The sequence below is a fragment of the Seriola aureovittata genome, chromosome 9 (assembly GCF_021018895.1).
Source record: "Seriola aureovittata isolate HTS-2021-v1 ecotype China chromosome 9, ASM2101889v1, whole genome shotgun sequence".
NCBI lineage: Eukaryota > Metazoa > Chordata > Actinopteri > Carangiformes > Carangidae > Seriola > Seriola aureovittata.
Window position 1 is genome coordinate 1,328,724 of NC_079372.1, and position 23,609 is coordinate 1,352,332.

Consider the following 23,609-nt stretch of genomic DNA (forward strand, 5'->3'; position numbering starts at 1 on the left):
ACAGCTCTTGCAGCTTGCTTGCAGCCACTTAAACGGCTCCAGCTCTCTCTCTCAGCTCGTTCTCGGCTCTTTCTCAGCTCTCTCCCAGCTCTCTCAGCTCTATCTCAGCTCTTTCTCATAATTACAATTACATTTACAGATTTTTTAAAATACAGGAAAATATTAATAAAATTACAAAAAATAGACTGTGATTTAACATGTCAAATGTAAAATAACATGAAAACACCGTAACTGTGAATAACGATGAAATTTCCATTTTTTAAAGAAAATGTATTGTTTTGACAATTAACAGTTAAAGAAGTATTTGTTCTGTAATTTTACTGAGATTTGTTTGGTAATTTACAAATATCTTTTAATATAATGTAATTTTTGCATGTCATTGTTAAGTTTACTAACCGTGTGTTGATAACAGATATATGCCGTAATATATTACAGCTAACACTATAAATTTTGCATTTATTTTTTGAAAAAAAATATTTACAGTTTGTGGCCGTTAAATGTAGGCTACTCTGTTTTCCTAATAATCAACTCTTCACAGTTCGTCACTCGTCACACACATTTTGTGAAGTGCAACTAAACAGTCTTGAAATAATACCTGTTCTCTGTCTGTATTTTCTGATTTTTTCCCCATTACCGTTTAAGGTAAAGTCAATGTTTGGAAAACGGGTTGTAATAAATATATGCATTTCAAATTTGAGTACAGACCCTAGACAGAAAGGCGCCTAATTCAAATATTAACATTTGCATCTTTCCAATCAGTGCATGGCAATCAGCCTCACCTCCTCGACCTCACTGCATTCTGCTCTACTCCAAAACTCATGGGCTATCTTGTTCACCAATTCAAAATCAAGTTTAACAAGGTAAAAACATTTTATGACTGGAATTATTTAGATTATCAGGTGTTGTTTTCAATTGCTACTGAAGGGTAAATTGATTAGCATTTTAGCTGCGTCCAGATAAGTTACCATTAGGCTAACGTTAGCTCTAAAGTAACTTATAGCTGGTTCTGTCAGTTGATTGTTTGGTTCATAGACTAACGTATCGCCATTCTGTGGACAATATTTTTTTCTCCAACATTTGACAGCCACAGGTGCTGCTGAGGTTGAAATTTGCTGTGGAAGTCAATGTTATGGTTGCAGCAACTCCCATTTTTTTCCTCCTCTTTGGAGTGACATCGCCTGTGCAGTGGCTCTTGAGTGTTGTGAGAAAAACGCGGTGCCTGATTTTGCATGCTAGGACGTATTGCATTCAAGGCCAAAGTGTCATAGTTACATTAGTTAAGTTATACTGTTCATGATCTTTTTGGTCATTGAAATATTACATACAACTTTTGCCTTGTATGTATTTTTCATTGACGTTTTTATTAGTGTAAGATAGTGTTCTATAACCAAAGGTCTTTGGGTTTTTACCAAAACAGGCTAAGATACTCCTAATAAAATACTTTATTAACATTAAAGGTCTGTAAAATATCCAAGAAATCAATGTAAAATTACATTTAAAAACTCAATTTATGTTTGATATGACTGAAAATTAACTGGATTGTTGCAATTTTAACCTGCTACCTTGTTTTTCAACAGTTGAACATAAATCACGTTTTTATGTGAGGTATCAAATGTGATTTAATAGTTTAGTAAAAGTTTTTTATGTAAAATGATATCATAAAAACCAACTAATAACAGTAACTTTCTGTTATTTTAAGCCTTATTATTTGAATTATAACAATGTTCGACCACATTTGGAGGTAATTTCACTGTTTTTACATGTGTAAATATTCCATATAAAACATTAAAAAGCCAAAGAAATATGGAAACTCTCATGTAAAATTAAAGCTATAAACTGTATTTTAATTATGGAAATTTACTGTATTTTCATGAAATAGTTATTTTCTGTTATTTTCCAGTATTTTCTTTTTCTTTTTTTTTTACAGTGCAGCTCTCTCTCAGCTGTTGAAGCAGGCAGCGGCCTGTACATTTAACCACAGTACAGTGAATTGGAAGTGTGTTGGTGGCTGAAAGTCATGGACACTGCTGGAGCTTCTTGCTCCTCTTAAACTCCACCCACCTGCTGCTTCTCCTGCATACACCCCTCTGCTCATTCTCTAGTCAGCACCTGCAAGCCTTTCCCACCAGTACACCGTCCAAGCCCACTGGCACTCCCCTTGTATTATCTGGCAGCCTATCAGCTGCCAGCCTGCTCATTCTGCCACACGCCTGTTGCTTGTTTGCTCATTTACCCCTCTGTACTTATACCAGTAAGTTTACCTTTGTTGTTTGCCAGATTGTATGTATTCCCTTTTTGGATTTTTGACCTATGCCTGTTTAACTGATTTTAGCCTTTGGCTGATGCCTCTGTATCTCTGCCTGATTGTCTGGATTTTTGGTTTTGACCTTGGGAAAGGACTGTACTCTGATCTGCCTGAAAACTTCAGTATATGTGTGGGTCTTCTCTGATTTGTGACAGTAGGATAAGGAGAGCACCACTGCAATATGGCTGGAGAACCTCAGCTGCCATTTAGTTTAATGTTAGTATTCAGTTTTTTAATGTTTCAATGTTGTAGAATACTTAATAGTGGTGCTTTGTAGCATGCAAGTGTGGACAATTGTCAAATTACTGTCTCTGTTAAAAGAAACTCTGGATTATAAATTTATAGCTGATAATATCAAATTATTGTCATTCTGCTTTCTGATTATTTATACATCTATTTTCTATTGAACATAAAACAACAAAAACAGAACATTTACATGTAACAGAAAAATAATTAAAAACATCATTTCATATCATGTCAAATGATTAAAAATAATAAACGTTGACAGAATTGAAAGTTATGGGTCCCTGGGCACAAAGATGTGAAAGCCCCCCACACCTCCTACATAAGACTGAAGCATCTGTTTTTACTTGTTGTTTTCTCTCTGTAGTCTGGACTATCTGGACCCAGATGAACCCAAGGTGTCCTACATGTGACCTCATTGTTTACATACAGACCAACCATGCAGGCAGTAGAAACCAAGGCAACACCTGCTACATGACAACACCCTTCACAATAGATCCAACCCCTACCCAGAACCGCTGGACCTCTGTCTGAATGCCACCTTCTTCCAGTGCAACAGGGGCTCTACAGACTGAAGCGTGGCAGTGATGTGGGCTCATTGTGGCAAACATCTACATGGAGGAACAAGGAAGCAGAACCCTGAACTATTTCAGAGGAACAGGAACTGGGTCAGACATGTGGAAGACACATAGGTCAGAATGAAACTCCAGGAAGTTTGAGTCTTCACAGACCACATCAACTCAGTGGACAGAAACATTTCAAACGAGAGGTCGTCAGAAACAGCAGCTTGTCTTTTGCAGATTGTGCCGTTTATTACATTGCATCGTCATCACTAATGTTATCATATATACCTGGCTTGAATATTGTGATTAAAATACTTGTTTGGAAACTTGCTGTGTCTGACTTGTTGTAAAGTATAATGATGAAGTCATGAGGAACTTTTCAGTAACAACTCTGTCAGATTTATCACTTTACTGACTTCAGTTTCACTTCAGTTTACGATAGTTCTGTTGTAATGGGTCGCAAATTACCCTCTAAGACAGTCTATAAGAATCTATTCAGCGTCTAATAGGTGTCTAATTGGTGTTGAATAAGAGTCTGACAGTGGGAAATAAAGATGCAAAATGTTGGCAGCTTCAATAGCCTAATGTTTGGGATTTATAGTAGTAGAAATGATCACTACCTACAATCTGCACGGGACTGTGGACAACGCTCAATCTACAATGGACGGGTGAAGGAGCGCCCAGATGTGACCCGATGTGCTTTGACTTAAGTTTACAGTATAGTTTTCTTCTAATGAGCAACAAATGATTGGTAAGAAAGTGAAACGATAAAGACCAAATAATATATGCCTGATATAATATGGCCTTACATTCCTTTAATTAAAGCTGTCTAATGAAGCTACCATAGGTCCATGATGGAAGTATTCAACAGCATCATTTGTAGAATAGCATCTAACTAGCATATTTTGAATTGGATATGACATTGTATTTTATTTCTCATTAGACAATGATCTTGTGAAACGGTGTCTAATAGTATATTTATTAATTAGAGTAGAATTTTGTGTAATAGTGTCTAAGTATTGTTTATTTTGGATCTACTATGGAATTATATGTTGTTTCTAATTACACCATAATTTACGTGTAGCTTATGGTGTCTAATTGGGATATAACAATGTTTGTTTACTGTCCAACAAAGAACATATTATTTCTAGTTCAGTCTAACTTCATATAAAGGTCTTGTTACACCTTATTAGTCTACAGTAAAATAAAGTGTGAACAAGATTTGCATATGTAAAAAGAAAAACGCCTTTGTGAATAAAACTGAACAAATGACATTAGAGGTGAGGTACAAAGACACTGAAGGTGTGCTCTGTACCGATACAGAGCAGAAAACTGTAAAACTTGGTGCTCCAAAATCCCACAATGTGAGACAGTGCAATCACAGACAGAAGCCCGATCAGAGAGCATGTGGCTCTGTTGCCTTTATCTGCGCGCAGATCCTTAAAGCTGTAGCAGATTTTCAAGATGGACGCCAGCAGCAGCAGCAGAGATTAAGGTAACAGCAACCACCTGCCCTCTGATTGGACTGTCATTGTCTAATCAGATTCAGGTTTCAAAAAAGGTCAAAATTAGTACTTATAACTTCAGTGTCACAAACTGTGTGGGAACTTTGAGCACTGAGTTTTACACAGAGTTTTCTCGTCTGTATCTGAACACAGACGTTGACAAAAGCTCTTCTTTCAGTGTCTGATATCATTCAACAAAAATATTACTTTCAGGGATTCAGAAACAGCAAAAATTTAGTTAAATTTATCTGGGATCTCAAATTTGTGCTGAGTAACAGGAAATAAAACAAGATCAATGTTTTAGAGTAAACTCAAAACCTCAGACGCTGGCAGACTTACCTCTGGTACCAGGTAGTTGATTTGGGCAGAGAAATTTGGTGCTCTGTCAAGTTTTGCCGCTTTGTCTCATGGACACACAGGAAAGGAAAGAGTAAACCAGCAAAAATGGAGTCCACAAAATTTATAGACTTCAGAGTGAAGGAACGTTCAAAATGAATAAGCTGCAGCTCAAATCCATGAACTGCAGCAGAAAGTGAAGGTAAAATTCCAACAGCAGCTGTGCATGAAGTTCAAGATACTAATAAATAATAATCACAACATTCATGAACATGCAGTTTATTCATTTGAAAGCAATTTAGATTAAATAAAAGGCTTTAATGTCACATATGTTATGCATGTGCCCAAGGACAGTTAAGTCTCTATTATCCGTCTTAAAGCTAGAAATCAGAGAATCCCCAAATCCTCCATACACAACACAAGGATTGCTGATTTTGTTCTGTGTCAACAGTTGTGTTTTCCATTAGAATATCAATTAAATGCCATTATGAAAATGTGGAATGCACTTTTTAATTGAACCCCCCACATTAGAGCTAGTAAGTGCAAATGATGAACTAATACAGTAGAACATAAAACAACATACAACAAAACAACATGAAACAAATTCTGGAAGTGTAGGCTTGCCAATGTCGTATTCTAAAAAAGCCAGAGGCTTGTTTTCATCAGTCAGGCTACTGAAGCTCAAATTACATTGAGCCCTGGGAGAAATTAATTAACCTCACTTACCCCATAATCCACAGTAGCTGTGTAGCCTGTGGGTCAGCATGTCTACATCAGAGCTGTTCTGCTTCGTTTCCCTCACAGTGAACTGAATATGTCCGACCTCAGCTTCTATCAGGATTACTTCATAACATACTGAAATTATACATGAAACATCTTTCACTTGAATGAGTCATCTATGGGATGGTGAGATGACAAAATACAAAACAAAGTCATCCCTGTTCAATGAGTGTTGAATTAGTTCTTGGCGTATTAACGCTGCTGAAATTCATGAATATTGGTTTATTTATTTTGAATGACGCAGAGATTATGACAAAAAACAAGACAAAGAATTAATATGTTTATACAGTGACTGTAGATAAACTCCCCTAATCATCCAGTAAACTAAAAGACACTGTTTAAATCAGAGTATCATGAATCAAGTGAAAATTGTATTTAAATGAAACAAAATTAAAGATTGTTTTTTATTATAATCAGGACTCAGTGCTTTGAATGTTTTTACTTCCGGTTTACAATTGTTTGTGTTAACATTATGCATCTTGTCACACTTACATACACAGTCTATAATAATTTATTGTTCATTTTTCAGTAACAACTTGGAAAGTAAAATCCAGCATCATCTACGTCTTTCACTTATGATCAAACCATGTTTCTCTGTGAAAGCCAGATTCAAAATGGCTGAATTACTGTCTCCAGACTGAAATATAATATATGAGACCATATGGACATAATTCTCTAGGGCAGTATTACTGTAACCTGTCGGGGGTGATGAGGGGAGTTGTAGTCCAGTGTCCTGTTGTCCAAGGTTTTACATGTTTTTATGGTGGCGTGGATGACGTCACTGTAGCTGAGTCAGCGTGGGCAGAGGGAGGGATGTATACTGCTATTGCGATAGCTTGTGACAAATTCCCTTGTTAGGTTGTAAGGCCTCATGCTAACAGCTAGCAGCTCCATGTCCTTACTGCCCGTGTCCAGGGTTGCACCATCATCAGCCCAGTTAGTCATGTCTTTGCTACACTCTCTGTAATCCCTCTAGTGTTGGGTTAGTGTCGCCAGCTGATCTCTGGTGTAAACAATGGCTGCATGGCTGAACACCAGCTGCCCTGACCACAGTGCAAAACAGTCCAGATAGTAGCAAGAAAGCCACAAGTTTGATGTTCATCTTGTTGAGACAGTGTGGAAACATGATTTTAAAAGTGTGCACACATAGTGAACTGAACAGCTGTGGGGAAAAAACAGGAAAACTAGCTGACACTTGTGTTGTGCCATCTTGAAAATGGTCTCTACTCCAAGATTTTAAGTTACACAAACAAAAAAATGGAAGTTGCACTCAACATTCAAATTTAACATTTCTTTGACAAATTTGTACTAAAGTATGTCAGTGATGTGTGTAGAGTGAACTACAACACAGACAGTTGTGGCAATTCTATGTTCAGACTGTAAAACATTTTGTGTTCAGCTTAACTTCATTTTTCTAACTCTGTGTTTGCGTTTTGTAAAGTAAACAGACTTTTTTAGTGACTTTTTAAACAAACATTAAACAACTAAGTAGATATTTTAAGTTCAAATAACTATAACATGTATACATATGTGCACAATCATTGAGCTTAACAATTATGCTATTTTAACATTAAATATTGAAGATCAACCTAAAAATGTAGTTAGTTTGATTAGTCAGGCTGCAGAGCCTTTTCCTATCAGGCCCCTCTGCTCTGGAACAACCTCCCTGCTGATGTCAGACTGTCTGACTCCATTCAGGCTTTCAAATCTAAACTTAAAATATGTTTTTATGCCTTAACTTTCAGTTAGCTTCTTACTCTTTTACAAACTCAGGCTTTACCTGTTGCCATCCAACCACTGGCGGTTGGGCCTCAGTCTCAATAAACCAGTAAACTCAGTACAGTATAGTCCAGGTTGTCCTGCCGACGACATCCCTGTAAACTTTCTGAAAACCACTGCATCACTCTAACAGTTTGTTTTTTCCCCTCAACCACATGAAGCGCCGAGGCTGTGTGCCTCTCTCTCTCCTTCCTCTTCCTCTCTGCAGGTCCTCCCTCCTCCAGAGCTGCAGCTGTAGAATCTGGATCTGCAACTGCAAACCACCTACTGCCCCATGATCCTGTTCAACAGCTGCTGCTAAACCTGCTCAAATTTACTATGATTAATAATGATAATTATTAATTATCAGCTGTCATAACTATTTTATCAGTAGGAGCACTAGTTGTCATTACATTACTGTTGCTGATACTGCCGCTACTATCTCTATTATTAATATTGCTATCATTGTAAGTTTCTGCCTCTTAAAAGGAAGTCTTTCCTTGCCACTGTCGCCTGCTGCTGCTCCTGCTGGGAACTGTTGGGTCTCTGTATATGATATTATAAAGAGAAGGTCTAGACCTGCTCTATTTTGAAAGTGCCTTGAGATAATGTATGTTGTGAAGTATCCAGGCTTCTTCCCTTCATCCTCTGACGACCAGACATCATTTGATTCAAATGTTATTTCTGGAAATATTTTCATCTTTGCAAAGTTTGTTACAATCTAAGAGACATAACGAACGTTAATGTGACACTGATTAATGGTTAATAGAACATCTGTAAATCCGAGTGATACATAGTTAGAAGTCCCTGTGCTGTTGTACTCTATATCAGCACTCATGGCATGCCTCTCGTCCAATCACATTACTTGGTTGGAACTAACTGTTGTATAGTCAACTATTTAAATATAAGCAAAGTGCACAATGTGCGTGTTGTTAATGGGCCTAGAAATGTTTAGGGTATATAGACTTTATGAATTTAAGTAAATTTAACTCAAAAATAAAAAAAATGGTTGATTTAACATAAAACAATTATGTCAAGCTCACAAAGGACAGAAGCTCAGGCTCCCTCCACACTACACATTTTCAAAACTCATCTCTTTTACTATGTTTCCTCCTCCGTCCACATGACTCTGGAGTTTTTGAGCACTGAAAACAGAGACTTTTGGAAACACTCATGTCCCCGTTATAGTTTGAAGACTCCGGGGTTGTGTGGCGACATGGATAATGAATTACAAGTGTTACTGACCTTGTTGTCTTTGTAGCAGCTGTTGTTCAGTTAAATTCCGCATTTTAAAATTGCAGCTGTCTTTGCTCTTTCCTCGTTTGTAGTATTTTTTGCAACTAATCAACTGCAGAGTAGACAATCTACTCTCTGTTTACAGCAGCTCACTCATGCTCAGTGTATGTGATTGTTCAGGTATGTGTGTGTGGTGTGATACATAGTGTCAGCTTGTGAACAGGAAGGCAACTGCTTGGGGCCACAGGCTATTACCCTGAGGGCTGATAAACTTTACTCCACAGCAATGCCTCAAAATACGACTCTTACCCCTTTAAACAACACGATGGACAAACAATGGAGGATTTGCAGTGACATCTGGAGGAAACCTCCCTAAAGGGGCCCCATTTAGAAAAAAAAGAAGCTCACTCACATCTTTGTCTGACTGAGGATTGATCGACTGAACATGCTGCTGCTCTGCCCCCCCCCCACTCCCCCCACCAGGTCTGTCTGTCCAAAAAGTCACATGATATGTCTTCACCTGCTTTAATGAAAAAAGTACCTGAAGGTTTTTTACATTGTCCCCAAATCTAAAGAGAGAATCTGTAAGCTGCCAACACGCTCAGAAGGAAACCTTCCTATTGGGCTTTATGTGTTGACGAGCACTGGCCTTATATGATGTGGGTTATTTACAATGTGACAACGTAGAAGTTAGTTAGTTTAGTTATTTATTTAGGTTTTTATGGTTCATTTGGAATATTATAAAAGTTGTACATTTTTCACAGGTGTCAGATTATTTATTACACAATAATATTAAAACAATAATAACTTTTATTACATAGCAATCCAAACCAGATAAAAGAGAAGGCCAAAGAGCCTGAGCATAATAGAACAGCATTAAAAACATATATCAACATTATGCAAAAGGATCTGACAATAAGTGAAGAGAGGCAATAAAAAATGTGAAAACAATAATCAGGGATAAAATAATATCAATAAAACACTTTATCAAAGGCTAGGTAAAGAACAGATTTAAAAGAAGTAAATGAGTTACAATGTCTGATCTCAGCCAGGAGAGAGTTCCAGAGAGTAGTGGGATCTAATCAAAAGCCTGGTCACAAACCTTGACCTTGGGATGACCAGCAGACCTCCTTCCACAAATCTAAATTCTTGGTTGGGCACATACTATGTCAATAAATCTGATATGTAACTGGGGGTAAAGCCATTTAAAGCCTTAAAATGGAGATGAATGCTGATAGGAAGAGTCCCCTGACAATGTTTTGCCTAGGGCCACACCGGGCTCCAGAATCGCCCCTTACAAGGGATGAATTTTATGTAATTTTAACAGTCCTTTTATGTAATTCTAACAGTCCAGTGGACTTTACAAAACTTGGTGATGGATTGTTGTTTATAAGTGTAATTGTAAAGTTGTGGAAAACTGGAGATTTTGAACATCCTTTATGAGAAAAATATCAGAAAAACAGAATATGAAATATATCAAAAAACTGAATACATCCAATAATTCTATAATTTAGCCGAACATTTTTAAAGTTTGAATTTCTTTTGTTGAAGCACCTTGAAGGAGATACGAGTCAAAAAATTGTGGAATAATAAGAATTGTTTTACCTGAGAAGAACAGTAGTGGGATTGAGTTTGCAGTAATCCAACAAACTCCATGTGATAAAGTTTAGCTTTATCCATATGAGAATGACCACATGAAGAACAGATATTGTCTATACTGTGATCTTTTGCACATCCTGCTCAGCAGTTTTGTCAACACTTTTGTACATAGTTTTTTTTCATTGTTTTATCTTTTCAATATGTGTATCTATGTGTGTTTATCTTTTTGACTGTTGCAGTATTTTACCTTTTTATTGTTATTTCCTATTAATATGTTTATTGGATACTTCACCAAACACCAAGCCAAATATCTTTTAATTAAAAACCTACCTGACAATAAACCTTATTCTCTGATTCTGCCTTTGTGATGATGTCATCATCCCTTCCTCATGCTGCTGTAGCCTGACACCCATGTGTCATGCAGTATCCCCTTACCTTCACATTTTTATAGGTAAATAAAAACATACTGTTTGCATTACAAGTATTCATAATTAGTTTCAGTGCTTTCAACTATTTTAACTATCAACAATAAATGCATATGTAAATAATAAATTATAAGGAACATGGGGAAACAATATAATTAACTGGACAGGGGAGAAGAGGTGAAATGCTGCCCCCTATGGAGGTGGAGCTAGTAGCACATACTTACACATTATACTTTTAAAGTCAGAATTCTAAAAAAAAGTTCACACATGGCCCATATCCTCTTCCTTCTTCTACATCAGTACCACTCCAGTACCATGTCTCCAGGTTATTTTTTTTCTGCTACTGTCACGATACAACCTGCCTGTGTATGAGTTGGCAGAGTTTTTGTATTTGCTGTAAAAATACATATGTAGGATCAACACAATATTATCCCACCAAGTCAAGTAAAACACTTAATGAAGCACATCATGTTAGTGCGCCTTCATTCTGTGGTCTGAAAACATTGGAAAACTAAATAATACTCTGCCAAATACCCCATACACAATAGTACTACATAGTAATAGTAATACATCCATGCAAGCAGCGCTCCAACATCCCGACACTGCTGCTGGAGTTCCTCTGAGCCCGGGGTGTGACGTCACTCTCCCAGAATGCATGGCTTCCAGCGCGGCGCCCAGTAGTCCAGGCCCACACTCCAGTAAACATCTTTAAAATTTGTTAAAAAATGTCGATGTGGAGATGGAATGGAGGCCGGACGAAGAGAGGGACCGAGGCACAATCGGTAGGTAGCTTCTACTCCGTGTGAGCCGGCCCGTGCCGGAGTGTAACCCTGCTCGGTGAAAGACAGGAGTTAGCTCCCGTAACAAACTCCGACACAACTTAGTGAACCGCTCATCTTTTGTTTTTTAAACAGCACGTTGGCTCGACTAACTATCTAACTCCAACCAGCGCCAGTCCGCCGCTGCTCAGCCGCTTTCCTCGATGTAAAACCAGGGTAGTACTCTCTACACTACAGGCTCGAAACCCGGTTTCACCTCCGCTGCCGAATTTTGTGGACGCAGCCAAGCTAGCAGTAAAATGTAGCCCGGTCTAGTAGGGACCATGTCCCACCAGTTTCTACCAGTTTAGACCTCGTCACTTCAGCCGAGTACCACCAGCCTGCTGGAGTTTCTCCCTCTCCTTATCCTACAAAACGTTTTTCCTCCGTCACTTCACTCAAAGCAAAGTTCACGCAGAGTAAGGGGGTATTAAAGTTTAATGGCAGATCCATGCTGCGGACCCACAAGATGGCACTACCAGCTCCATCCACCTCACCCTGTAGTAACCGTGTTGCTTCTGCTGCTTTCTGCTTTAATGGCACGGAAACTTCCAGCGGTGGTGAATGTGTTTAAACAGTGAATATACTAACCACAGTAGAAGAACAGGCCACCTTAAAGTAAAAGTCTTCTATGTAAATATTATTAAAGTCAAATTATGCTAATTAAAACAACTGTTGAAAGTACAGGTCCTCGCTCTGAAGCATGGCCCGGTTCAGAGTTACATTTTAAATGGAAGCAGTAAATACCTGATGTTCTCTCTGGACTAAAATGTTGATGTGATGAGCCTAATTTGTATTTAATGAGCAAATCAGTTTAATCTCTACAGAGAGAATTACACCAGCTGAACCATTTGAGCTGGCAGGTTAAATGTAGTTAAAAGGACAAACTAGTACTGTGTGTGCATAAAAGCCTGATTCCTGTGAGCCACACAGCTCCATTGTATTAAAGCACAGCAATGATTGGCTGACATGTTACTTCATAACCATGAACTATTGAATACTAACCAGAGCAACACATGTGGATTAACAAATTCATTATAGAGAGACGTGTTTTAGTAAATATGGCTGACTAACATGAAAGGAAGTAAATAACAATAATACATTCTCTCAGGGGGTTGATGTTCTCGTACGTTCCGTAATCACAAAGGTTAATGTTATTTTTACACTCCAGCAGCAGTGAACCATGTGGAGAGTTGATGGTTTGGTGAATCTGGCAAAATCACTTTGTCCTATATTAATTGTGTCAATTGTGTGTTAAAAGTGTCAACAGTGTGTTAGAGCCAAAAATATGTTGCTGGAGGGGGGGGGGGTAATATTCTGAGGAGAAAGTTTGTTTTGGTCACTCACAGACCGTAGATTCCTGACGTGCTCTGCCCTGTTCTGCTGATATTTTATTGTTTCTCTAAATGAGCATGTAGTTTGTAGATGTTATCACTCAGTCTGAGAACTCTGCTGTTTCACAAACAACATGTAAACTAGAATCTTACATGTGGTCTACTCTTAGCTTATGGTGCAGTATTGATTATAGCCCAGAATGAGAGTGTCCATGTGTTTCCCACTCTTTGATCCTCTCCTCGTACTATAACTACTGGTTCTAATGAGCTGGACGAAGTGTGTTCATGTGAAAGAGGTGGAGTTGTTAATTATGAGCAACATCGTCAGAGTAATAGTAGTATAAGTTAATTAAATAAATTCTGTTATAGGGACATCAAAAAGTCACATTCAACAAGATCAAATGTAAACAATATGATCACGTGACTAGAATAAAAAAAACACTAGAAATAAGTTATAATTATTAAGGTCAGACTGAGGATATATTGTAAATAAGAACATGAATTATCGTTAAATTCTTACTGAGTATTTTCGCTCTTCAGTCTGATGATGAACAAACTGTTATGAACATGTGAAGCAGATAAAAGTTAAAGTTAATGTCAGACTGTTTCTGCTGAAGAGAGGAGAGAAAGAAAAGAGGAGAGAAGTAGCTGATGTCTGATGAGTCAGTCTGACTGAAATGTTCATTTATAATGATGGAAATAATTAACAATCTGTGAATCATTGTTGGTTTAGTTTTATTTTTAATGTTATTCTGAGCTGCAGTGATGATGAAGAGAGTAAAAGCTTCATCATTCAGGAATCCTGTCGGTTCAAGAATCTATGTTCAGGTCAAATGAAGCTAGAATAGTTATTATGTAGTTCTTTAGTGATAAACTCTACTGTTTGTTAGAGGCTCTGTTTTAAAACCAAAGTTGAAACATGGAAAGACGCAAACAGGAAAATAATTCCAATGATTTATATAAATATCTACTGCTCATTATTATTTATCACTTAATTGTTCAGTCTTTTGTCCCTGTCAGGATCCCGTAGAATTGATGACTTAATGTTTCCAGGTATCTGATTGGTCAGTAGTTTGGCTGTTGACAGGTTTTGATCTGATCCAGAGCAGGTTAGGAGTTCAGCATCAGTTACCATGGTGATTTACCCCAGTAACAAGTGAACTGCAGTCGTAGGACTGAAAACACAGAGTTAAACCTAAAGAATTTCTGAGTTTTTTTCTCAGAATATCACCCCACCTCCCCCAGCTCCATATTTCTTTTTACCTATAACAGCTCTAATATGCCATCGTACAGGGTCAAGTAAACAGTGTTTCATACATCAACCACAGACCAGCACCAGCATTTAGAAATGAAACCCCTGAATCTGTATTCATGCATCTATAAATATATATAGCCTGATTTGTAAGAAAACTTCACCTCCATGTTTAATTAATAAAATGGTTAATATGTTCATTAGACATTTAGAAGACAACATGTATGTGTTGTAAAAGTCATGTACAGTCGTTATAAAGTCCATGATCTGGGAGTTAGCCTCGTCAGGCCTAATGCTGCTGGGGTATTGATTTATTTATTTAAAGCATCATTATTGATTTGAACTGGTTTTAAACATTAACATTCTCCAACATTAAATCCAGTTAAATCCATAAATGTTATATTTATGTGTGTATAAATGCTCCTGATGCTCCTGGATATATATTTATTTATATATATATATATATATATATATCTCCAGGAGCATCAGGCTTCAATCATATGCATCAAATCTGATTTTGGTTTTTACATTAAGAGACATTAAATAAAAGTAAAATGTTCAGTTTCTATTGTGTGAAAACAGTTTTCAGTGTTAATGATAATTATCAGAGCGACAGAAGAACAAGAAACTGCAGATAAACAGCTCATGTGCAGTGTCCCTGTTCAATGAAGAAGATATGAAATATGAATCATATATGTAACAGGCATGTAAGGGATAACAGCTGTATGTTCCATTATTGTAATCTGATACAATCATCCATGTGGATCCTGTTTATACCATGACGCCAACATACGCCATATGAAATAAAACACAAAATATCTGACACATACAACAGATTCTGATCTGAGGTTACTGTTTTAAACATCATAGATTATAGTGAGGGGTTCACAGCAAAGATGTAGGTTTGCATATGGACGGTAGGGACATGTCCCTACCAATATGTTGGGAGGACAGAAATGTCCCTACAAATATTTGAGTGAATTTGTTCGCACTGTTTGGATTGAAGTCACATTAGATCATTACAATGTGCCCTCCAAGAGGCTACGTCTCCAAGACAGTTAATTTAGGCATGCTAGCATTTGATTGGCTAAAAGGGCTGGGGCTATCTGAAGGCTCACGTCATGTGAGAATATCAGTGGTACCTGATGCCACCAGAAAATTGTCAAGTGATGTTATTTAACCATGTTAGCTAGCGTTAACTAGCAAGCTAACTCTGGCTCCTGTCCTCTGTAGGCTAGCAGTCAGGTTGCTAGGAGTCAGGTTGCTGCAGGAGTAAATATAAAATGGTGGATAAGTCGATGTATAAGTTGAATTTCAGGACAGGTGAATCTATGTAACCATAGTGACATTAAACTTGATGTTAACTTGTAAGTTATTATAACACAGGATCATTTCTTAAAGTTTTAGTTCTTTTGTACATAGTTTGATTTAAATGTAAATACATTTCTGAATGTAAATTCAGATCTTATATGTTAATACACCATTAGGTTGACAGCATTAAAAAGTAAATCTCTTTATTTTGGAGGGAGGCGGAGCTACCAACATTGAGACCACAGGGTCCAGGTTTGACACCCCTGAAGGTTTAAAACCTTCTGTTCTGTCAATCTCAGGAACAGAGAACAGTGATGCCCCCCCCCCCCCCCCCCCCCCCCCATATCTCTGTCTATCTCTCTGTCAATTCAATTCAACAGGCCAAAGCACAATTATGAATGGAATTAAATGGAGAAAAGTTTTATTGAACTTAAAAAAAAAACTGTCTTTTTAACAGTGGACTTTCTTGAACTTTAAATCTAAGAGAAAAACAAATAAAAAGATTAATTTAAAAAACTTAGCTAACCAGCTAGACAGATGGATAGATGGATAGATATTTTCTCATCGTAATAATAATTTCACAAAGCATGTTTATGTAATGTTTTAGAAAAGCTAGTGTGCAGTAAGACATCGACCCTGGCAGCAGCTTGTTGATAGTGAAGAGAAAACATAAAATAAAAAAACAAAAGCGCTGTGTCTGTAGTTTTTCCAGTTATGATATGGTGGTTGTTGTTGTTGTTGCGCAGTGCGCAGAGTGACGGTGTGTTCTGGTCTGCAGGTCTGCGGAGATGCTGAGCTGCTGCTGTGATTCAGCTGCTGTGACTGAGGCTTTCAGGGTCTGTGAATACTGAAGCTGACTGAATCCACACAAGACCTCTCCTCAGAAACACACAGGTCCACTCAGAGTCTCCGGAGCTCCTCATCACTGCTCCCCTTGTGGGGTTGCTATGGCACCTGCTGTCACAGAAACCAAGTGCTGGAAACAGGCTTGCCCCAGTGAGGCAGGACAGACCACGAGTCATCGCCATCAGAAACCATCCAGCAGTCAACAAGCAGCACTTAGCACTGATTTTAGTCCTTTGAGTTAAGGAGCAGAGGTCTGCAGGCTGATGGTGAGCTCTCTGACAACACTCATGAGTCTTGTCTGTGTGCTCTCAGGCTCTCAGCCAGAGTCCCTGTGCAGCAGCAGAGCCAGCACTGTCCCTTCTGCCAGACCATGTTCCACCAGCAGGACCCTCTGAAGACCCCCCAGCAGGAGAGCCACGCAGCCAGCAGGCAGCTCTTCCACTGCCACCAGTGTGGGAAGCAGTATAACACCCAGCTGGGTTACAGACGCCACCTGGTGGCAGCCCACAGCGCCGCAGCAGGCCTGCCCTGCCCAGAGGGGGCGTCGTCACTGCTGGAGCACCTGGGCAGCCATATAGACCGGCCAGCTCCATTAGAGGGCAACACGAACGCCACAGTGCCAGTGAGAGAGAGGAAGTACTCGTGTGAGCGGTGTGACCGCCGCTTCTACACCCGTAAGGATGTGCGGCGTCATGCTGTGGTGCACACTGGGCGCCGTGACTTCCTATGCCCGCGCTGTGCTCAACGCTTTGGCCGCAGAGATCACCTGACCCGCCACTTGAAGAAGAGCCACGCCCAGGAGTCAGGGTTGATGCCACCTTGTGCTCCCAGTACCCCTGTCGCTACGCCGACCCCCGCCACGCAGTGCACCGTGAAGGAGGAGCCCAGCCCTGTGACCTCTGACCTGGTCCCCGTCTCCAAGGAGCCCTTGGAGACATTCTCCAGGGACATGTACAACTCCTACCCCATGGCCAGTCCTGTCCCTGGGATGGGCCACCCTCATGGCCTCATGCAGGGCTCCTTGTCCTCAGGCATGGGTGTGGGTCGCCACATGCCCCCCCAATCTTCTCACCACCATCACCTGCAGCCTCCAGGAGCGGCACAGCAGCAGTCCTACAGCAACATGACAAGGTACCAGCACGGATCTACCTCATATCCTCGCTCCGACGTGGACAGCTTCCTGCTGGACCTGCAGAGTGCCCCCCCACCTCACCTGAGTGCAGTCAATTCCTCTACCTCTACTTCTGCCTCCCCCCAGAGGGAGGTGCTGGGTGAAGGCGTGGGCTCTGGCGGCGAGTCCCACCTGCTGTGCCGGAGTCCTGCTGTGTCCTCAGCCGAGCTGTCCTGCTCCACCAACATGGACCTGGGACCTCTGCTGGGGTTCCTGCCTTTCAGCCTGCCACCCTACAGCCCCCACATGGGGATGGGAGGGTTAGTGATGAGCTATCCACCCACCACCACCACCACTTCCTCTCCATCTTCCAACACTGGGCTGTCCTCCCAGGCCCCGGGGCCTTTCACCTTCTTCCAGCCTCCCCAGGTTCACGTACCCCAGGGCCCTGGAGCCCACAACCACAGCCAACTACCTCAGGCCTACAGCAGTCCTGCTATGAGCACTTCCAGCTCCCTACCTCACTACTACCAGGCTTTTCAGCAGTGAGCAGCTCTGTCCCACAAACACTCATGTTTCATGAAAAGGGCAAAACATCTGTATTGTAAACCAGATGTGTAACTTTAGCCTGTCTGTGTTTTTTATGCTAATCTTAGGAGTTTTTTGTTAAACACAACAGATCACCTCATCAGTATTACCTCATTACTTTAAAAGGAAGGTTGAACATTTGAGGAAATGTAGAGGGTCTCACTACAACCAAAACACTTACCTGTTCTTGTCAGACCTGTTTCCAACAGTGGACGCACTTCACACACGTCACACGTCTCAGGTGCTGAGTCATTCAGGTTTAGCTCGTCATAGAAACACTGTTATTTCCCCCCTTGAAGAAAAGGTGACCCTCCTTACCAAAGCTGACTGACTGGAGCATAAACAGCCTCACACAGAGGGGAGGGGCTGCTCAGTCACTGTCATTGAGTGTCAGCGTGATGACACATGCAGTGAAGAGCCCCCCAGTCATGATGTGTCCCAGTGCAGCAGCTGGACACATCAAACAACATGTACAGAATCAGACCTGTAAATGTGTGAAGGTGCAGTCAGCACCAGTTACACTGTTAACCTGTACATGTAATATAGGTACCTTTTGTCTTTTTGCTATATTCTGTAGCATCAGTAGATTAGAAAGCACTTAAGTTTCCCTCTCAGCATCGTAGCTCATTACAGGTCAAAGTCAGTCACAGAGGCAGGAAGCTGGAGTTCAGACAGAGATGCTGCTGACACCACGTGTCCCTGAACTCCACACACTGAATGAAATCTATGAGGTATTATTCATATTCATACAATTTAGTTGAGACACACACACACACACACACACACAGACACACACACAGACACACACACACACACACACACACAAGTTCCCCTCCCACACATGATAGACACGAGCTGTGATGTCCCTGTCTCACACTCACTCAGGTGTGTTGTCACCTGGTCGTAGGTCATCTGTTCAGTGACTAACTGTCCATGTTCCTGAAATCAGAGACTCAGCATCATGCTTCTCTGAACATACTGTAAATTTCCCCACAGATCTATGCAGAGAAAGGTGTTATGGGTAACTAGGTCGCAGAGGAGCCAACGTGCACACTGCAGATGCGCATGTCTATCTGACCAGATGAAAACAAATGTAAATGTTCTACAAGTGTAAAACAAAAATGTTAGATCACCTGCAGCCAAAACCTGAAGTGCTAACTGTCACTGCCATCATTGTTTTCCAGCTCACCTGTCCACCTGTCTGCTCACACCTTGTGTCATAGTGAGGAACATACAAGCACTTTGCAAATGTTTATCTATACATTCATACATTTCATACATACATACATACACACACACACACACACACACATATATATATATATATATATATATATATATATATATATATATCCAGTCATGTCCTATTCCATATGTCCCACAGTTGCAGCCCTGGTCACATGAACTGACCCAGGGCTCTTGGGACATCATTAAAATATGAGCAGCAGGTGTAACTGACCGACCTACTTTGAATGCAGCATGAATTCAGTGAAGGCCTTCCAGAGCACTTGTATCTGTGTCCTTTTACTGCTGGTGTTGACCACAGGAGCTTCTGATGGGGGTGGGACCGAGTAGGACTGAGAGTGGACCCCCCCTCATGTCCCAGCTCAGGAGAGGAGCAGCTGGTCCTTTAACAGTCTCAGTGCAGCATGACAAGAATGACACCAGCAGCCTTCACTGATGGACGCTCCACTCCTGAAGGTGGTCACTGTGAGTGATGTCAGATGTTTAGAGAGAGCTGGTCATGTGACACTCTCTCTCCCGCCTTAATTCCACAAAGTGTTGCCTCAGTGTTGCACCAATGTCTTAAAATGCTACTGTCGTGCCTCTCTAAGAGCATCTGATCTCTGGACTGGGTTTAAGCACTTATGACATTTTTAAAAAGGATGAATCTGATCTGTACCTCACACATGCAGAAATGTGGGTTTCTGTGATTTCTATTTGCTTTTAGTTATTTTGGCTCTTACTTGTGCCATTAGATTTAAACTATAAAGGTAGATTTTGTGAATCTAAACTCTTTATCTAGTGGCAGACATTGACATGATAATTCAGTAAAACTTTCTACCTCTACCTTGTCATATATCTTTCTGCAAAAATCATTAGAAATAGTTTTAACCAGTTAGGCAGTTTGTACCACTGAAGATTGGGCTGTGTTCGAAATTGAGCTCTGAAGGACCAGGTTCACACTCCAGGTCCTGGTTTTGTGTTCCAGAGTCAAACATAGTCCTCTGTACTTGCCTTTAATGATATTTCTACTTATTTACTACCTCAGAGAAGAGACAGGAGACTGTCTGTCTAACTGCAGAGAAGATGACTGTGTATAGTTTATTTTTGTCAGGACAAGCACATGTACTTTGTAGCTCTATAGTTTTTACTGAGGTTAGCTCACAGCATAACCAAGTCTAGCTCAACAAGAACCACGTGTGATGTTGTGTTGTGGTGCTGCGCCTCTGCCTCTCCAGTCTGGAATGTGTGTGGTGTTAATGTACAGGTGTGTTCAGGTACTGTCCTCCTCACTGCTCTAATCACGGTCCTGTTCTTATGATGTGTTTTTATGAAGAACTTCTCCTCTGCTTCTTTACATATCATTGTAACATGTTTACTTCAGTCAGACAAGAGAAGCAGTGTGAGCACATCAGTTTACAGAACAGTGAATAGAGAAGAACTAACTCAGCCTCCACTCCTGTCTGATCATCAGTGATCAGCTGCTGCAGCGTCTGGACACACCTGGCTCAGGGAACATCAGCTGGGACCTCCCCTCTGTTGTAGTATCACAGCTACACTATCAGACTTTTGGGCCCCTCGCTGCCCCACAGTCTGATAGTGTAGCTGTGATGGTGGGTCATTTGGTTCATTATAAACTGAATAATCAGATCACATGACTACAAACACAGGGTGGGTGGGGCAGACAGCAGGAGTGTGACCAATAGCAGGCCTCCTTGTTTTCAGTGACTCAGGGACCTTCACTCATTTACATGTTACATCATTATGTTGGGACATGTCTGCTGTTGTGATGTGTGTACACCACCTAGCACCAGGTGAAGCATCCCAGACTGACCACAGAGAGGCGGAGCAGGTGGAGGACACAGGTTCACTTGATGATCTGTCAGTACTGTCTGTTCCCTGCAGGAGGCTCGGCTCAGAGAACCGCCACCACTCAGGTTTCATCAGCTGTAACGTAGACACGTTTTGCTTTAGCTGTTTGTATTATCACTTAATAGACTAGAGTACAGTGAAAAGAAAAGGAGTTGTCGTTTTCTAATTATCTGAACATAAAGTAATACAAAATAAATAAATCTTTAGATTTCACTGTGTCTCTGAGTTTTACTGTGGTGGAGGGTGGTCAGACATGAACCAAAGTTAGGCTATACTAACCTCCAGGATCCTGACAAACCAGCATACATTCATTACAGTGTCACCAGGACATGACCCATTGTGGGGATTTGTTTAGTTTTGACTTGATCATGATACTGACTGAAAAGCCTCTTTACAACTTGACCAGAGATGGTGGGAAGAGAAACTGATGTTGGTGTGAGACAGACAAAATCTGGCTGTTGCTGACATGGAGCTCACTCAGCAGAGAGACATTAATAAAGTGGATGTGGAGCAGGAACTTTACGAAGATGTGCACGACAAACTGGGGCTGCAGTCAGAGACATACAAGTCTGTCAGCACCTGCAGGGCAGCTTATAGCTGTTATGATGCTGCTTTGGAATGGTTAGAAGATAACACTAATAATGCACCATCACGTCTGATATTTGTCAGCACTCATACCTGTGAAATAATTTAGACGAGCTTCTGTTTGAAGTTCAGTTTAATATACAGTCTGCACAGTAAAGGGTTCCTGCACATGGAAAGGAAGATGTCGATATATAAACAGTCAGATCACAAGTAAACATGGAAATTCTGCAGACTAAAGCCGAAGGTAAAAGTATGTCAAGAATAGTGGGACATAAAGGACACAGGAAGTCCACTCTGTCTCAGGATTTGACATATGTGACTCAGTCAGACACTACACAACATGGTGGACAGTCACACTGTGGTTGTCCTGAATCTGCTCAGCATGTGCTGATGGGATGAAGACAGGAAGGAAGTGACATCAGCATTGAAGGAGGCTTTAGGAATCTCCTTGGAGATGCTTTATGGGGAATACACCGTCACATAGTGATGTATCTCAAGGAAACAGGATTATTACAGAGAATTCAGTTGTTTTTTCCACACTCCAGTGTGGTAGGTGGCAATAATGCACGTGCAAGCTGGTTGCCAACCGCCAATCAAACAAGAAGAAGAAGACACAGAAGCAGACCATTGAGAACAATCATTCGCTCAGATTCAAGTTCACCACTTCCTATCTTACAGTTCAAACAGAACAGATATCTTGTTAGAAGCAAAACAAACACTACAGAATTCACATGATGGAGCTTACAGTGACATTTTATGGATACCAGCTCTCATGGGCATTACAGCGAATTAAATGGTGGCAAAGGAGGCAAAACGACATAATCTCATCCATTAAGAAGTTAAAAGGTAAAAAAAAAATGGTAAAAGCAATGGGAGGAAGAAAGAAAAGGATTATGTTACAAAATCTAGAGGAGAGTGGGAGATGTTGGGTTTGCAAGAAGGGACAGAAGTGATGAAACAATAATCAGGAACCAGACACTGGACTGAACACCACACTTTACAAAATCAGCAAACGCAATACAGGCAAATGTGAATACTGTGGACAAGAGCAAACAGTGGAGTGTGTTTTGTTTCATTGTGAACAATATCAAACAGACAGAATGCACATGATTCAAAATTTGAGAAATATAATAATAAAATTTGATCTAATTGATGTTCTGCAAAAGAACTCAAAGGAATGCTTTCAGATCTTATTCCAGTATGATTAAGCGGATATGAGTTTAGTTTAGTTTAACTAGACTTCCTGATCCACACTCCATTCCAGTTGGTGGCGGTAATGCACCTATAAGCTGGTTTGCCAACCGCCAAGAAGAAGAAGAAGAAGAAGAAGGAAAAAGAAGCAGCAGCAGCAGCAGAAACTGAGACGCTTCATTACCGTTTATTTCCTATCTGTGTCACATGAGTTTCTCCACCTCCCCGCCCCTTTAGGAGACTGGAAGCAGGTCTGAGTGTATTTTTTATTTTATTTATATATTTATTTATTATTAATAATTACATTACATTCAAAGTAAGGCACAAAAGAAGTAGCCCAACATAATTAACAAAGACAGACAACAAAAATGCACAGCGCCAGGGGTTATAAACAGAGTTTATAACACAATCAAAGACAGATTTTTTTTAAAGTATACTACAAATGATATTAATATTTTAAAATTCGGAGGGTTTTCACAGCTTTACTATTACATGAGGTAGATAATGTTCTGATATCGGACTCTGCTTCCTTCTTAAAAGTACATTTCAATGGACGAAGTGAACAAATTCACAGATTGTGACAGATTCTTTCACTCCATAGTCACCGAAATAAATATTGGACTCATTTTTCGAAAATGTAGTAAAGTCGAAAATGTAGGTTTAACTAACATACAGTGCAGTCCAACAGTCCCTTCTTCAGCCTTTCCTACATGGTTATTTCATATAT

The 23,609-nt window shown here is 40.1% G+C and overlaps 1 protein-coding gene across 1 annotated transcript; it reads left to right on the forward strand.

Annotated features, from left to right (window-relative positions):
- The first annotated feature begins 9,525 nt into the window (after window positions 1-9,525).
- On the forward strand, window positions 9,526-21,319 carry LOC130175493 (zinc finger protein PLAGL2-like). The gene is made up of 2 exons (XM_056386017.1): window positions 9,526-11,532; window positions 16,244-21,319. Exon 2 carries the CDS (start codon window positions 16,682-16,684, stop codon window positions 17,969-17,971), a length of 1,290 nt encoding a protein of 429 aa, XP_056241992.1. The 5' UTR covers window positions 9,526-11,532; window positions 16,244-16,681; the 3' UTR covers window positions 17,972-21,319.
- The last annotated feature ends 2,290 nt before the right edge of the window (window positions 21,320-23,609 follow it).

What these genes read in the sequence shown, in the direction of transcription:
- LOC130175493 (XM_056386017.1), top strand. Translation starts at nt 16,682, where the DNA reads ATGTTCCACCAGCAGGACCCTCTGAAGACCCCCCAGCAGGAGAGCCAC.